This window comes from Phocoena phocoena, chromosome 18 (genome assembly GCF_963924675.1).
Source record: "Phocoena phocoena chromosome 18, mPhoPho1.1, whole genome shotgun sequence".
NCBI classification, from domain to species: Eukaryota; Metazoa; Chordata; class Mammalia; order Artiodactyla; family Phocoenidae; genus Phocoena; species Phocoena phocoena.
Window position 1 is genome coordinate 4,750,929 of NC_089236.1, and position 17,415 is coordinate 4,768,343.

The 17,415-nt window shown below is 42.7% G+C and overlaps 1 protein-coding gene across 1 annotated transcript in view; it reads right to left on the reverse strand.

Moving 5' to 3' along the window:
- Window positions 1-17,121, reverse strand: part of USP12 (ubiquitin specific peptidase 12) — a 77,447-nt gene extending 60,326 nt beyond the window's left edge. The window contains exon 1 of the mRNA XM_065896029.1: window positions 17,011-17,121. Coding sequence (XP_065752101.1) covers window positions 17,011-17,058 — 48 coding nt within the window. The 5' untranslated portion in view covers window positions 17,059-17,121. The remainder of the gene's footprint in view (window positions 1-17,010) is intronic.
- Between the last annotated feature and the right edge of the window lie 294 nt (window positions 17,122-17,415).

Here is a 17,415-nt window from a genome sequence, read left to right on the forward strand (position 1 = left end):
ATTTTATCTTCAAAACAACCCTTTTAGATATTATCCTAATTTTATAGCTAACAAAACCAAAATTAGCACTTTGAATCCTTAAGAGACCGGAAGTTTGACTAATACTACTCTTTCTTCATACGTAAATGAAGCTGTATCTAGCTATAACAGATTCATTTTAAAAGATCTTAACTTGAAATTAAAAATTTTTAATTGCAAAATGTTCATTTGCTCCAACAAGAGATTGGAAGATCTCACAATTATTTCCATGTCAGCTGACAGTGAGTATTCAGCCAAAACAACGTACTAAAACTACAGATTACTACATAACTTCAAAACACTACACAAGAATTCCACTAAAGCCTTCTGTAAGCATTCCAATTAAAAAGGAAGAGGATTCAAGGAAGTTAAGGGGGAAAAACTAATGTTAAATCTGATTTGAAAATATTAATGTGAACTATTTAAAAATATGATTTCCTTCATTGAATATGTGTGTAACTTTTAATCTAAAGGTTAATTTTTTTCACTAGAACCTAAATTAAGAAAGAGGTAAGTATAATTCAAAACTACAAAGAGAAGGCCCTACTCCCCGGTGGGAAGTGCTGACGTGCCAGGGTTTACAGGCGCTGATGATCCCTGACATCCAGTGACTCCACCACTGTGCTGGACAGACCCTTCCCCGTGTCTGTCCCTCCCCCTTTCTACTCACCCCAAAACTGCCTAAATTTTTAATGAATTTATTTATTTATTTTTGACTGCACTGGGTCTTCGTTGCTGTGCGCAGGCTTTCTCTAGTTGCGGCTAGCGCGGGCTACTCTTCGTTGTGGTGCGTGGACTTTTCCTTGCGGTGGCTTCTCTTGTTGCAGAGCATGGACTCTAGGCGCGCGGGCTTCAGTAGTTGTGGCTCACGGGCTCTAGAGCGCAGGCTCAGTAGTTGTGGCGCACAGGCTTAGTTGCTCCGCGGCATGTGGGATCTTCCCGGACCAGGGCTCGAACTCATGTCCCCTGCACTGGCAGGCGGATTCTTGACCACTGCGCTACCAGGGAAGTCCCCGAAACTGCCTAAATTTTAACTGGGGATTTCCACCTGCAGTAAGAAGGTAATGTGTAGACAAATCAAGAGAAGTGCTAGTATGTTATTAAAACTCGTTGTGCTGATACAGGGAATTCATAATTTGTGATTGAGTAGACAGTGAGCCATGAAAATACAGGGTTGCTCGCAGACACCTAAGGAGTTGAAGAAGGGACCTAACATTTACTGAACCAGACCCCTGACATACTATATTATTTACTCCTCCTAGTAACCTCAGAGCAGTATTTTTGGACAAGCAGTTGAGTACGGCAATTATAAACAAAGACTCTGGATCCAGACTTCCAGGGATTTGAATCCCAGCTCTGTATGACACTGGGAAAACTCCTTAAGCTATCTGTGCCTCAGTTTTCTTATCGGTAAAAGATAACACCAGGAGTTTTGACAGGGCGAGAGAGAGTCATGGACATATACACACTAACAAACGTAGTAAGGTAGATAGCTAGGGGGAAGCAGCCGCAAGGCACAGGGATATAAGCTCGGGGCTTTGGGACAGCCTGGAGGGGTGGGAGGGGGAGAGTGGGAGGGAGGGAGACGCAAGAGGGAAGACACATGGGAGCACATGTGTATGTATAGCTGATTCACTTTGTTATAAATCAGAAACTAACACACCATTGTAAAGCAATTATACCCCAATAAAGATGTTAAAAAAAGAAGAAAAAAAAAAAATAACACCAGTTCCAACCTCAAAGAACTACTGTGAAAACTAAATGAATTAAGACATGTAAAGGGCTTAGAATAATGTCAAGCACACAGTAAGCACTACCCAATTGTTACACATATTATTTTTGGCCCATTTTACATGTAAAATAAACTCAAGGGTTTAAGGTAACATGTCCAAAGTTGTAACTAATAAATGGCAGAGGGGGAACTTGAACGCGGGTCTGTGTCAGACACAGAACGCCTACTCTTCATCACACTACCCTCCCCAAACGTCAGGTTCTCCTCAAGTAACCATACAAGTGTAAGACATTTCCCAGTGAGTCTCCTTCTTGAAGAATGACAGGTAGCAAAAGACATGAAATTCTGAGCCCCGCTTTTCCACGTGGCAACGGTAGCCCTTCTGCGTGAACCATGTGCCACGATGCTGCTGAGCCAGAGTAACCAACCGATCGGGGCTAAAACACACCTTGTCCGTTTGGCTAAGGAGCTGAATTTATACACTGTTTCTATGGGAGAATCAATAATGAGCGCCAATCAACTGACTTTAAAAAGACCTTTGAAAAAAAAAAAAAAAGACCTTTGGAAATCAGTCTGTTAGTTGAAGACTTCCTGCATAACCACTTTCTTCCAATGCTTGCTATTCCAGTTTGGTAGCTTCTCAGAAGGAAGGACAAATTAGTAATAACATAAACTAGTTCCCACATAACTTCAATCTAAACCACTATGTTGAAGGAGTTCATTTAGAATCTGCTTATCACTGTGAAATATCGGGATCTCAGATTTAGTTCCCCTGTACTACTTGTTACTATAAAGGGCTAGTTGTCATAAGGTCCTTTGTTAACTCCAAAACTCTCTAAATCTGTTACACCAAACTTTTGTTATCAATAGAGAAAATGAGAAACAACAAAAATAAGTATATCTTGGTTTCCAAGACATCACAGAATAGAAAGATATAAGAGCAAATATATTAAAATGTCTGATTTGAGAGCACTAACATTAATAATTAACTCAACTACCCACAGGACAGTAAAAGAATATTTAATACAAATTGTGTTTTAAAAACCATGTTTGCCACTTATGGAAAAGACCAAGAGAACATACAAAAAACATGTTGTCAAATACTAGTAATTGATTAATGGGTTATAGGTGACTTTTAGTTTCTTTACACATTGCTGTCCATCACAAACATTTATTCCTTTTATAATCAGCAAAACAGTAAAATTTCTTATTAAGTATCCATGTAACTAAAAGAAAATATTACACAGCTGTGAAAGACTTGGGTGTGGGAGGCTGGGTAGAAGGTGACGGACTGAGCAGTCACAAAGAGGAAAAAAAAAAATCAAGCAGTCAGCTAACTACTGATACATCGACTTCCAGAAAAGGTCAGCCATTATTACTTTAATGCAAAATTAAGTATAAATTCCACCAACTACAGAGCTCCAATCCTGGCTCATAAGTGAGGTTAGAGATATTTAAACTAGTTAGTTTAGAAGATACCCAAACTAACTAATTGCTACTCCCCTTAAAAAACTACAGTTCCTTGAGTCCCTATCTTATTTCTGAAAGAACTTAAGATGGCAATACTCCTTTAAACCATCTGTTATGAATTGAACTGTATCCCTCGCCCCAAAAAAAGATATATGGCAGTCTTAACTCCCAGTAGCTTGGATTGTGACCTTACTTAGAAACTGGGTCTTTGCAGAAGTAATCAAGTTAGAATGAGGTCATTAAGGTGAGCCCGAATCCAATGACTGGTGTCCTTATAAAAAGGGGAAATTGGGCTTCCCTGGTGGCGCAGTGGTTGAGAGTCCTCCTGCCAATGCAGGGGACGCAGGTTCGTGCCCCGGTCCGGGAAGATCCCACATGCCGCGGAGCGGCTGGGCCCGTGAGCCATGGCCGCTGGGTCTGCGCGTCCGGAGCCTGTGCTCCGCGGCGGGAGAGGCCACAGCATTGAGAGGCCCGCGTAACGCAAAAAAAAAAAAAAAAAAAAAAAAGGGGGAAATTTAGACACAGACACACACAGAGGGAAGATGATGTGAAGGGACACAGGTAAAAGTGGCCATCGACAAACCAAGGAACACCTGAGGCTCAATACTTCCAAGTGAGGCTATCAGAGGCTAGGAACAGATCTTTCTCTAACACCTTCAGAGGGGGCATAACACTGCCAACACCTTGGATTTGGACTTCTGGCCTCCAGAACTGTAAGACAATAAATTTCCCTTGTTCTATGCCACCCAGTTTGCAGCTCTTGTTACAGAAGCCCTAGAAATCTAATACACCATCCGATAAACATGCAGCGGGACACCCTCATAACCACTGCCCTTCCCAAGAACACTAAACAATTTTATCCGTAGAATAAATACACAGTGAAGCTAATCTACAGGCACCACAATATATAACTCATGAAAGGAATTCATACTATCATTTCATTTTAGTTTGTGTCCAATTTTCTTATGAATGTCTTCTGTGAGAATGTAATATTTAACTATAGTAATATATTCTTGGTTGAGACGTAACGATTCTGAATTAATCTAATCATTCTGACGTACAAAGTTGATATATTATACTATAACTGAAATGTTCCCCCCCCAAAAAAAAACCACAAACTCCCAACTGAAAGGTACAGGCATTTAACACAAACCAGAATTTAAGAATATATAGATCAGGGCTCCCCTGGTGGCGCAGTGGTTAAGAATCTGCCTGCCAATGCAGGGGACACAGGTTCGAGCCCTGGTCCGGGAAGACCCCACATGCCGCGGAGCAACTAAGCCCGTGAGCCACAACTACTGAGCCTGCGCTCTAGAGCCTGCGAGCCACAACTACTGAGCCCACGAGCCACAACTACTGCAGCCCATGCACGTAGAGCCCGTGCTCCACAACAAGAGAAGCCACCGCAGTGAGAAGCCCGCGCACCACAATGAAGAGTAGCCCCCGCTCACTCCAACTAGAGAAAGCCCGCGTGCAGCAACAAAGATCCAACTCAGCCAAAAGTAAATATAAATAAATTTATTTTTTTAAAAAAGAATATATAGGTTATAAACACAAAGAGACCCACAAACAGGCACACAATAGTGAAAATGCTGAAAGTCAAAGACAAGGAGAAAAACTTGAAAGCAGCCAGAGAAAAAGGATGAGTCGCTTAGAAGGGACGCCAGTAATACTGACAGCTGACTTCTCAACAGAAACAAGGCGGCAAGAAGGCAGTGGGGTAACATTCAAAGTGCTCAAATAAAAAAACTGTCAACCAAGAACACTAAATCTGGCAAAGCTTTCAGACTAAATGTGAAACAAAGATTTTCCCAGACCAAACCAAACCAAACCAAACAACCCTGACAATTTTTTGCTAGCAGACATGACTTAACAAGAAATACTAAAGGAGGCTTTCAGGGTGAAAGCACGTGACCTCAGATAATAATTGTTGCCCACATGAACAAAAAAAGAGGACCCGTGACAGTAACTGTTTCACTACAGAGGACACCATAAACACATTTTTTTCTTTCTCCTCTTAACTGATTTAAAAAGCAATTGTATAAAATAGTTATGTATGTACAATATATAAAGTATTACTGGGCCCATGACATAGATAAATGTAATATACGTCATACATATACCAGTAACAGCACAAAGGGGCGGGTTGGAGCAAAGCTGTAATGGGCTTAGCAAATAGATGGTAAAGTACTAATTATGACAATGTACTGCTGTGTTTATAACATTAACAGATGTAATATATATAAAAATAAAGCCCTAAAAGGGGAGAAAGGGAATGGACCTATATAGGAATAACATTCCTATATACCACTGGAATTATGCTAGTATAAATCTAAAGGTGATTCTGACAAGCTAAGATGTATATGGTAAAATTTATAATTTTATAAATTTTTTCCAACTCCTGCCTTTTTTCCTATTTCCCCTTTATTGCTTTCTTTTGCATTAAGTGTTTTCTAATGTAGCATTTTACTTTCATTATTGATTTTTTCAAATATATGAAAAAAATATATAAAGGACTGCAAGTCCTTTGAGGACAAAGTCTGAAACTTAAATGCAACTCTAGTGTCTAGTACATAACCTACTTAATGAACATCATTGATACTGATTTGTAAAAATGAACCTGACTGCTCCATTGTTGCATTGGGATAAATCGTATCCCCCCAAAAAAACATGTGAAAGTCCTAACTCCCAGTACCTCAGAATATGAACCTTATTTGGAAACAGGGTCATTACAAGGGTAATCAAGTTAAAGGTCATCAGGGTGAGCCCTAATCCAGTATGACTGTCGTCCGTATAAAAAGGGGAACTGTGGACACAGAAACAGGCGTGGACCGAGGGAAGACGATATGAAGGAACAGAGACAAAGTGGAGGACATCAAGTGAAGATGAAGCAAAGACTGGAGTGACGCATCCACAAACTAAAGACTGCCTGGGAACCACGCGAAGCTATAGGAGAAAGGCAGAGAGCAGCCTCCCCACAGCCTCCAAAGGCGCCAGCTCTGCCCACCCCCAGCCCCTGCTGATTTTGGACTCTGGCCTCCAGAGCTGTGAGACAGTAAAACTCTGTTATTTTAAACCACAGTTTGGGGTTCTTGGTTTTGGCAGCCCTAGGAAACTAACACAATTGATGTTAAAGAAAATGAAAATATGCAATCAGTATTATATAATCCAACCTTTCTAGTATGATCAACACTGAAGATGATGGAGAATTAAAATGAGCACAGTTTTGACCCAGAATGAAGCAATATAATGACAAAGGAAAATGTCCATTATATTCAATACATTAAGTGAAAAGAGCAAGTTGCAAACTTTATTGGGGGGGGGGGCGGTGATGACACACACAATACTGTATGTTTATATATGCTCAGGTAATGTCCAGCCACACAAACACACACACACACAGACTCTAACAAATAATTAACTCTTGGAAAGGGCTGCCCCTCCTTCTCTTTGCAAGAGAGAGGTTTTTTTACTTCACACAATTTTGTACTTTTTAAAATGATAAATTTTTTTGACTTTCTGAAAATGAAGAATTAAAAGAAACTACTGTTTCCAAGGAAACCAAAGGTCCTAATATTCTTTAACAATGCATACAGCTAAACCTGAGTGGTTTATTTCACTTTTAAAATCCTCATTTTGAGAGTTCAAAACAATTCATTCAACCTCAAAGGCATATATACCACCCCATTTCTAAAAGTGACAACGTCATTATAGTTCAGAATCAGTACTAAACATAGGTTGGCTGTAAAAAAGACAGAAGGAAAATAAGACAAAAATAGGTCTATTAATAAAAATTTCCCATAGGATAGTATTTAAAGAGGAGTTGTGCGGTATTACAAATAAATAGATGAAGAGATAAATACTTTCGAATACTCTTTTCTAGCATTTAAAGTCAATAAAAATATATAATTGACAGCTTTAAAAAAAATAATATTTACCAACCACTCCATGTCTACCAGGAATACAATTCTGAAGGTTTTTATGAATATTCTATCATGAAATTTCATTTCTCAACTGGGCCACGCCTATTCAGCCCAGCCTTCTTCCTGTCACAGCACCACGTCCCATTTAGAGAGGGCTCATCAGCTTTATGTCAACCAAAAATGGACCCGAATATCCTAATTCTTGTTAATCATCCAGCCTGGATTTATCGTCTCTAAGTTTGCTAAACCGGTTTGCGAAGTACTCAGCACCAGCACCACTAAGGGCCACCGAGTGCCAGATCTCCACACACATTCCCCGGGAAGCTGAAAATTACAGAAGTCACCTCCCACTTCACCAAGTTTGCCGAGATGACCCTGGTCATCATTAACAGAACACACTGGGGTGGTATAATAACCACAGTGCGGTCCCAGAAGTAAAAAGGAAAGATGGTGACATCTGGGGTGAAACACTGCAACCAAGAGAGAGAGACGGCAGGACATGAGAAAGGAAGGGCAAGGCAGCCATGCCACCTTGAAAGGACTAAAGTAATAGAACAAACCACAAAGAGAGAGACAGAAAAGGTGGAAGAGTCCACTCGTATCTTTTCAGTTGAAAAGTGCAATCTATAAATGTCTTCAAAGAAGAAGACAAGTGAAGAAGATACAGATTTCTTTCAAAGAAGATGCAGACTTTCAAGCATGGTCACCAGGTGAAGGCTGGATTTTCACAGGGAAAACCCACCAGAAGTTGGGTGTTCTCTGCACTACCATAACCCATTCGGGACACGCCGAATGGGAAGCTCTGTAAGACCAGAGCTTATCACGGTCATCTGTATTCTCAGGACCCGCATACACCCTGACAGAATGCAAGCCTCCATGAATGCTTCCTGAAAGTACTCATGAAGAAAGGCACTTTACAAAAAAAAAAACAAAAGAGAGAGAACACGTCGCTATTAGCTTAAAAATAATAAATCCACCCCTCCCTCCATGAAAAGCACTTATATACTTATTCACCATCAGGCAGAAGGCTTACTTAGGTCACTGAAATAAAAAGCACTAAAATAAAATCAAAGGCAATAATATTCTAACTCCATTAAAGTACACCACTATTCACAAGGAGGAAATGCTGGTTGGTTCCTGCACCTATGAAGCATTTCAATAAGAACATCTGTCCGTTATCACTGGAAGAACATCCACTTCTTGTTTTAAGTTGGAAATAAATTTTTATTGGCATGCAGCTTTAGATGCATGGACGGCTACAGATGGAGATTCTAAGCAAGCTTAGACATTCCGTAGACACCACACAACTCTTAGGAAAAGCTAATGATCTTTCTTTTGAAGCAGCAGCAGCAAAGGATAAGCCTGTGAACACACAGGGGAGTGAAGATACACAGCACCCCACGCAATCACGTTCTATATTAAATATCACGTACTTCACACTACATGATATCACAAAATTCTTTACTGAGTACTTTTGTGAAAGTAAAGACTTCATAGTTTTTCTTCCAAAACGAATTACGTATATAAACTGTCTCTCCCCTTCTAATACAAATTCTATGCACAAGGTTTTAAATGATGAAGTCTTATGTATAGTTATTTTCAACAATACTGGGTCTCTGATTAAATTTTTAAATTCAGCAACCCATTAACGCCTCATAACATCTAGCATTTACCCTTTTCTACCGACACCTTATTTTACAGATATTTAAATAATCCTCTTCTAAAAAAAGCAGGTTGGGTAACTGCACCGCAGGCCAACAAGAGATATCATTCCAGTGGGGGCAGAGGCATGAGTGAATCAAGTGCAACAGTATGGCCTCAGGAAAGAACAGGAAAATCTGAAAGGAAATAAGGCCTGAAGCTAATTTTAAAACACACGCTTCATTCTAACAATGACAAAAAGTTGGAATGCTTTTTTTTTAGTAGAAAAAATAAGACTTTTCTTCTGAAAGTAGTATTCCCCACTTATCTAAACTTCTAGAACATATTTGAGAATGTTACAAATTAGAACATTTTTATTCCCATACAAAAGGAATAAAATCTTTCTACAAAATATTCAAAACAGGGAAAAAAGATAATCTACATTCTTAGTTTGCAATATTATAATCTAGCTCACTTAACTTCAGAGTAAATGTCTGCTTTCTCAGAGGCATATACCATTAATAATGTTTATATAATTTTTCTTATGATGAAAATGAACTAAAATAACTGCACTTGACTTTAAAAATTTCAATTTTGGTTACTAGTATTAGTAGTGCCAATGAGTCCTTACCACACAGAGGGGAGCAAATCACTTTACAAAGGTAATAATAATTACAAACACTACAGATGATTAACCCTGGGCCAGGTACCATTCTATAACCCTATGAAGTGGACATTATTTCACCCCCATTTTACAGATAAGAAAACCGTGGCACAGCGAAGTAACTTGTTCAAACTCACACTCATACCCACAAAAATAAATGCGGAATCTCAAAAAGGGTACAAATTCAAATCTTTTTTTTTTAAATTTAATTTTATTTATTTATTATTTTTGGCTGCATTGGGTCTTCGTTGCTGTGCGCAGGCTTTCTCTAGTTGCTGCGAGTGGGGACTACTCTTCCTTGCGGTGCTTGGGCTTCTCGTTGTAGTGGCTTCGCTTGTCGCGGAGCACGGCCTCTAGGCGCCTGGGCTTCAGGAGTTGTGGCATGCGGGCTTCAGTAGATGTGACTCGCAGGCTCTAGAGCGCAGGCTCAGTAGTTGTGGCTCACGGGCTTAGTTGCTCCGTGGCATGTGGGATCTTCCCAGACCAGTGATCAAACCTGTGTCCCCTGCATTGGCGGGTGGATTCTTAACCACTGCGCCACCAGGGAAGTCCCTCAAATCTTTTTTTAAAATGGCATTGTTAAAGAAAACAACGTCAAAAATAAGTAAACAGCATGGATTAGCCCGTCAATGAATAAAATGGTGCTATCACTAACCTCCAGTAAATATTTTTGAAGGAAGAAATATATTTACTTTGGACCGTAATTTTCCATAAACTCTATAACATTAAAAAAAAAAACAAAAACAGGGGGACCTCCCTGGTGGTCCAGCGGTTAAGACTCTATACTTCCACTGCAGGGAGTGAGGGTTCAATCCCGGGTCAGCGAACTAAGATCCCAGAAGCCAAGCAGCGTGGCCAAAAAAACAAACAAACAAACTAGGAAACTAAGTATAATTCATATTTAACTATATCTAATTCCACGCACCTTATATTATTTAAAACATCATCAGATGCAACCTACTGAACGGGAGAAACTACTGCAAATCATATATCTGATAAGGGACTAATATCCAAAATACATAAAAGAACTCAGACAACTCAACAGCAAAAAAAAAACCAATGCGATCAAAAAATGGACAGAAGATCTGAATAGACATTTTTCGAAAGAAGACATACACATAGCCAACAGTAACATGAAAAGAGGCTGTACATCATTAACCATCACGAAAATACAAATCAAAACCACAATGAGATATCACCTCATACCTGTCAGAATGTGTCAAAAAGACAAGAAATAACAAGTGTTGGTGAGGATGTAGAGAAGAGGGAACCACACTGTGCACTGTTGGTGGGAATGTAAGTTGGTGCAGCAACTATGGAAAGCAATATGGAGGTCCCTCAAAAAATTAAAAATAAAACTACTATATGATCCAGCAACTCCTCTTCTGGATATTTATCAAATAAAACAAAAATACTAACTCAAAAAGATAAATGCATGCCTGTGTTCAATGCAGCGTTATTTACAACAGCCAAGATATGGAAACAACCTGATGTCATCAATGGATGAATGGATAAAGAAGATGTCGTACATGTATACAATGGAATATTACTCAGCCATAAAAAAGGACTTAAAAGTCTTACCATTTTCGACGACATGGATGAATATCATGGGTATTATGCTAAGTGAAGTAAGTCAAAGACAAATACCATATTATCTCACTTATATGTGGAATCTTAAAAAAAAAAAGGCTCACAGAACAAAGAACAGACTGGTGTTTGCCAGAGGTGGTGGAGGTGGGGGGGGTGGAGAGAAATGGGTGAATGGGGTCAAACAGGTAAAAGAAAATCAATTAAACACAATTAGCATTCCCAAAATGATGGTATCAACAATCATTTATAGGGCTTCCCTGGTGGTGCAGTGGTTGAGAGTCCACCTGCCAATGCAGGGGACGCGGGTTTGTGCCCCGGTCCGGGAAGATCCCACATGCCGCGGAGCAGCTGGGCCCGTGAGCCATGGCCGCTGAGCCTGCGCGTCCGGAGCCTGTGCTCTGCAACGGGAGTGGCCGCAACAGTGAGAGGCCCGTGTACCGCAAAAAAAAAAAAAAAAAAAAAAAATTTATAAACACTCAAAGGATCAGAGAATACTGAGTTTTCGATCTAGAAGGAAACAAACACAGAAGGAATATTTACGCGTCTAGTCCAACCCTTTTATTTTACAGATGAGAAAAACCAACCCACAAAGTTTTAGGAGACTTTCCCATATGCACAGATCTAAATGTCAAAATCTGGATTAGAAGTTTCCTTCTGGTCCAACTGCTCTTTTTAATATACCATGCAGTAGGATACATTACAAAATACTATATTAAGTTTCTGGAATTGAGCTACTGAAAGAGAATTCAAAACAAAATCAGATTATTTAAATCTAAAAAATGAAGGTTTCTGGAAAGGAATTAATGCTAGCTAAACGAATGCTTAAATAATCTTTCCTGAGACAGTAAAAGTTTCAGGAGAGCTTCAATAAATCTGACTTTAAAGGCAGGAAGAAAGAACTTGTGAGAAAATGGAAGTGGACTCAGTCTCTGGGGGCCTATCAGAAGCCCAGAACCAAGGAAGAAAACTAGGTATGTTGCGATCAAGTCTGGCTGAACTGGCCACATGGGTCGTGGGACAGTAAATAATTAACCTACTCAGAGATCTATTATAAAAAGATTAGTTGGAGGTGGAAGGAGAAAACCACCAAGAGGTAAGCAAAGCCAAATGATATGAGACTAGAGTTTTTATACCTGCTTCACCTAATTGAACACGGTATTTAAAACGATACTTGTTAAGCATATGAAAAGTTTCAAATCCCAATGGTCTTACCTTTATTTGTGGTAAGTGCCAATAATTCACATGGAAAACTGAAATGTGAAATTTTACCTAGGGCATAGTTTTTTGAAAAAGACAAGACGGACTTCCCTGGTGGTGCAGTGGTTAAGAATCCACCTGCCAATGTGGGGGACACGGGTTCAAGCCCTGGTCCGGGAAGATGCCACATGCCACAGAGCAACTAGGCCCGTGCGCCACAACTACTGAGCATGTGCTCTAGAGCCCACGAGCCACAACTACCGAGCCCGCATGCCACAACTACTGAAGCCTGTGCGCCTAGAGCCCGTGCTCCGCAACAAGAAGCCCGCACACCGCAACGAAGAGTAGCCCCCGCTCACCGCAACTAGAGAAAGCCCATGCGCCGCAACAAAGACCCAATGCAGCCAAAAATAAATAATATAAATTAAAAATAGATTTAAAAAATAAAAATAAATCAAAAATAGACAAGACAAGCTCTGGGAGGGAAAGTAAGTTATTTTCTTTTCTGCTGCCTTAAGAGTTTCCAAACTCTTTTTTACAGAATACGTTCCAAATTTTCTACAATGAGAATGTGCAGTTTGTAATGTCCAATATGTATTTTAGCCAAATTCGAATGATCAGCAAGCTTAAATAAAACTTATTCTAAAGGATCTCTCTGCTACGGTCCTCAAACACGAGTTCAAACATTCCTTATCGAACCATTTATATGACAGAAGACTCCTTATTTTTGAAGTTTTCATCTCTCCTAAATTAACATTAAAAACAGCAAAATTAGTAAACCAATGGCAACTCACTTTGAATGTTCCCATCATAGAAAACACTTTTTTACTACTAAAATATTAATAAAAATTAATTAAATATTTCGCTAATAAAAGAATCACACCCACCCTATTTCTCAATCATTTATCATTTACTCCAATATTCGGACTACATGAAGAGCCTACCCCGCACCCCGACGAGCAGGGCACCGCGGGGTTTGAGGTTCTCCTCCCGCCCCTCCCTCTGGAATGATAAACTGCACTGACCACACACGCATCTGACTCTGCGTGAGTGACCCCAGCGAGACTCAAACAATAAGAAAGGACAAAGAGCCAGTCTCACCTGTGACTTTCCTGCAGTAAGCGCAGTCAGCTTAAAGTTTCCCACGCGCAGGGTGCTGTGCTGGGTACAGGCTTTTCCAAAGCAAACCTGTCAGACCCACCGAGCAGCAGACTTGTGGCCTTGGTTGGCTTCAGTGACACCATGTTCTAGGGGATCTAGCTGACACCCAGTGACCGGGGGTGGTCAAGGAGCCAGGCCACCCCACGATCGACCACGTTCCCCTGCAACGACTTCTCCTTTATCCAACCCCCTCCCTGCACGCCCTTCCCCGCCAGGACTCCTACAACCCAAACAGGAAGCGAGGATGCTTCTCACATCGGTGGAGCCCCCAGCGCTGCGCTTCCTAACACCCTGACCCGTATGGTCACTTCCTACTCCTGGACCACCACAAGCTGCTCTACAACTTCCACTTCAATTTCAAAACACAGGCCATCCCTCGACATGCATTCGGTCACCTTCCCCATTATTTCACAATTATGAAGGATAATATTAAATATTAGGTAGCTACTCTGCGCCGGGCCCTGAAGTCTGAAGCTACTTCATCAGCAAAACAAGCACCACGTGACACTGAAATTATTTCATGGGCAAACAAGAGGCATTTCCAGAGGTACCCTGCAAACTGATTCATTGCAACCTAAACATAATCACTCACACTGTCAGGCTGTAACACTAACTTAAGAGAAACAAACTTAACTGACTTTCACATGCCAGAGGAACATAAGAATAAGACACATCAAAAGAGATTTGTTTTTAACAGTTACTTAATCCTATTAAGGTATTGCTATTTGCCCAGGTACCTTGTGTTGACATGTGAAAAAATTATGTCAACGTTATTACTTATAGACTAAAACGTCAACTCATTATAAGCGTTTTCACAGCTGCTGATTCTGAGAGATCATTCTCATTAGGACCAGCCCCTCTCCTCTGCATCACCCCACACACAACCCCCATCTCAGGCATGTTTAACCAAACTTACTGCCCCCAGACATCAGCAGAAGAAATGAAGGATGCGGGGGGACTTTTACTGTATGCAGAAGGTACTGCTCCACCAAACTGTGAAATAAATGATAGTCCTTTCGCTTAAGGCCTTCAGAATCTAATAAGGAGATAACAGAAAAATTCACAACACAGCAAGTATGGTAAGTGCTACTGAGATCACAAAACTGCTGTGAAATTGTATGAGGGGGATGGAGGGTGGGGAGGGACAGGGCTAAGATTATTCAAGGAAGGCTACCTGCTTGAGAGACAGCTGTGACCAGGTCAGAAACCTACAAAGGCACAGAGATAAATACCTTTGCTTTTCTTGACTGTCAATTTTGTAGTATCTCAGAAGACAGACTGAAGTTCTCTTTAAAGAATAAGATTGCAGGATACCTTGACATATTTAGCACTACCTTGGGAGCGCATCAGAATGTATTCAAATATGAACACAGGCACATACAATTTTAACACTACTTTTTGGATCAATCTCATTTGGCCGGCCACTGATGTTTCCCTATCTGCCAACAATACACACACACCGCATGTAATTAATGCACCTGAGCGGAAGCCCTAGAGAGAGTTTTGGAGTCTAAAATTCTTGAGATCAAAATCCCACTTACTCAGTGTTTGACTTGGCAAATCTCTCTCCGCCTCATTTTCTTAACCTGATTAGAGCATATATTAATACGTTTATGTGAATATTGTTTGTCTCTCTTAACTAGAATGTAAACACTATGAAAGCAGAGGCTGTCTTGATCACTGCTGTATCCCCAGCACTCAGCACACTCTCTTGTGCGTAGTAGGTGCTAAATGTATACCTGATATACTTGAGTGGATGAAACAGTGAAGAGCAACACATCACTCCACAAACTCTAGACTTTGACAGTGAACTATGACCTGACAATCTGTGTAGCTCAGCAATCTGGTAAGATTATCACTTTCAAAGACTTAATTATCACATTCCTTTAGAAAGACAATAATAACTGGCATATCTAAAAATAATTAATCTACCTGATCCTTGGAAATCCTTTTAATACAGTCCTTTTCAACTTCCCTGGTGGCGCAGTGGTTAAGAATCTGCCTGCCAGTGAAGGGGACACGGGTTCGAGCCCTGTTCCGGGAAGATCCCACAGGCCGCGGAGCAACTAAGCCCGTGCGCCACAACTACTGAGCCTGTGCTCTAGAGCCCGCGAGCCACAACTACTGAGCCTGTGAGCCTCAACTACTGAAGCCCACGCACCTATAGCCCATGCTCCGCAACAAGAGAAGCCACCGCAATGAGAAGCCCACGCACCGCAACGAATGAAGCACAATGAAGACACAACACAGCCAAAAATAAATTAATTTTTAAAAAAAGAAAATTAAAAAAAAATACAGTCCCTTTAACATCAATGGTTCCTAAAATATGAATTGTGCAAGAAAAACAAACATCCATTTGAGGAAATGGATTCTTCATGATTCATTCTTCAGTGTGATGTCTTTAATACTGTAGATTTTAATCCCACTTGATTTCAGCCATTTTTATACTGTTCCTCAGCGTGCAGTACAGAATCTGCTTCTAAAGCATCTTTTCTATCTGATTCACCGCTCCTTAAAGAAAGGTATATGAAACGTACCACCCTTAAATGGAAGATTGCTGGGGGGGATCTCCCACATGCATAAAAAGGTCTGATAAGCCATAAAACAGAAGGAAAGATTTCAGAAGTCTTTAATAACATCATCACTAGGCCCACGTGGTGAAAAATAACTTTTCTTCTGTGATGGCTCATACTTAAGATGGCAAGATGTAAGTCATAAGGAGCTAATAAAACGAATTCGCCCCACCGTGTGGAAAACTGGTCCTTCTGACCAACCACAAAACACCAAGATTTAAACGCACCCACGTTTTGCTCAACTCGGGACTTTTCCACAGGCATTAGTACTTTTCCCTTAAAGTCGATTTAAAAGCCCCAGTAAAACACAGACAGCAACCCTTGCCGTCAGTTCCTGCACAGAAGCACTTGAAGCCACACACTGATGCGTCTGGGGCGTTCAAGTAAACAGATGACAGGAACGCTTAAGCTGCTTTGAAGATCAACGTGGATTCCCAAAGACAAGATCGCCACCTTGACACGCGGCTGGAAACGGGAGAGCTTGTTCCTCTCAGAAGAGGAGAAAAGGGGGAAATTTTCGACAACACTTATTTAAAGTTTCCACCTTCACACACACCCCCTTCCCCTCGGCGCCGGCGGGGACTCGGCCTCGCCAGAGGCGCGGGGAAGAAACCTGAGCCGACTTCCGTGGCCTCGCGGCCGGTAAGGGGACCCTGCCTTCCCGCCGCAGCCCCTCGCCCGCTGGGGACCCTCCGGGCCCGGCCAGCCGGGCCCGAACCCGCGCGCCGCCGGACGGAAACGCGGGCGCCGCTCGTGTACTTCCACCTCCGGCCCCGGCCGGGCCCGCGGCCCGGCTCGCGCGCCCACAGCCCGGCGCCGCAGGGACCCGCGGCCGAGCCCGGGCACCGACGACCCGCGCCGCCCCCGCCGGCCACCCTCGCGCGCCAGCCTCCCGGGGCCGCTCCGCGCTTGCTTGCGCCCCGCCGTCCAACCGCCCCCGCCCGGCCCGCGCCGCCCCCTCCCGGCCACGGTCCAGCGCTAGGCCGCGCGGGCGGCGAGGGCGGGGACGGGGGCCGCCCGCCGCCCTCCCGCCTCACCTACCATGGTACAGATGGAGGCGAATTTGGAGACTGTCATTAGGATTTCCATCCGCCCAGCGCCATCTTCCACCCAATCACAGCGGCGGCAGCGGCGGCGGGCGGGGGAGGAGGGCAGCCGGGCCGCCCGCTCGCACCGCAGCCAGCGGGCGGACCCCGAGCTGCCGCGGACCCACGCACCGACCCTGCTCAGCGGCCACTGCCGTCGTCGCCGCCGGCGCTCCGGCACTCCCTGCCGCGGGCCCCAGCCCCCGCCTGCCGGCTGCCCGCCCGCCCCCGGCTCCTCCCCGGCGCAGGGCGCAGCCGCTGCCTCGCGGCCCGCGCCAGTTCGCGAAGCCGCCCGCCGCACACCCCGCCCAGCGCGCTGGGGAGCGGGCTCCGCCGAGGCCCTAATGCCCGGCCTGCTGGA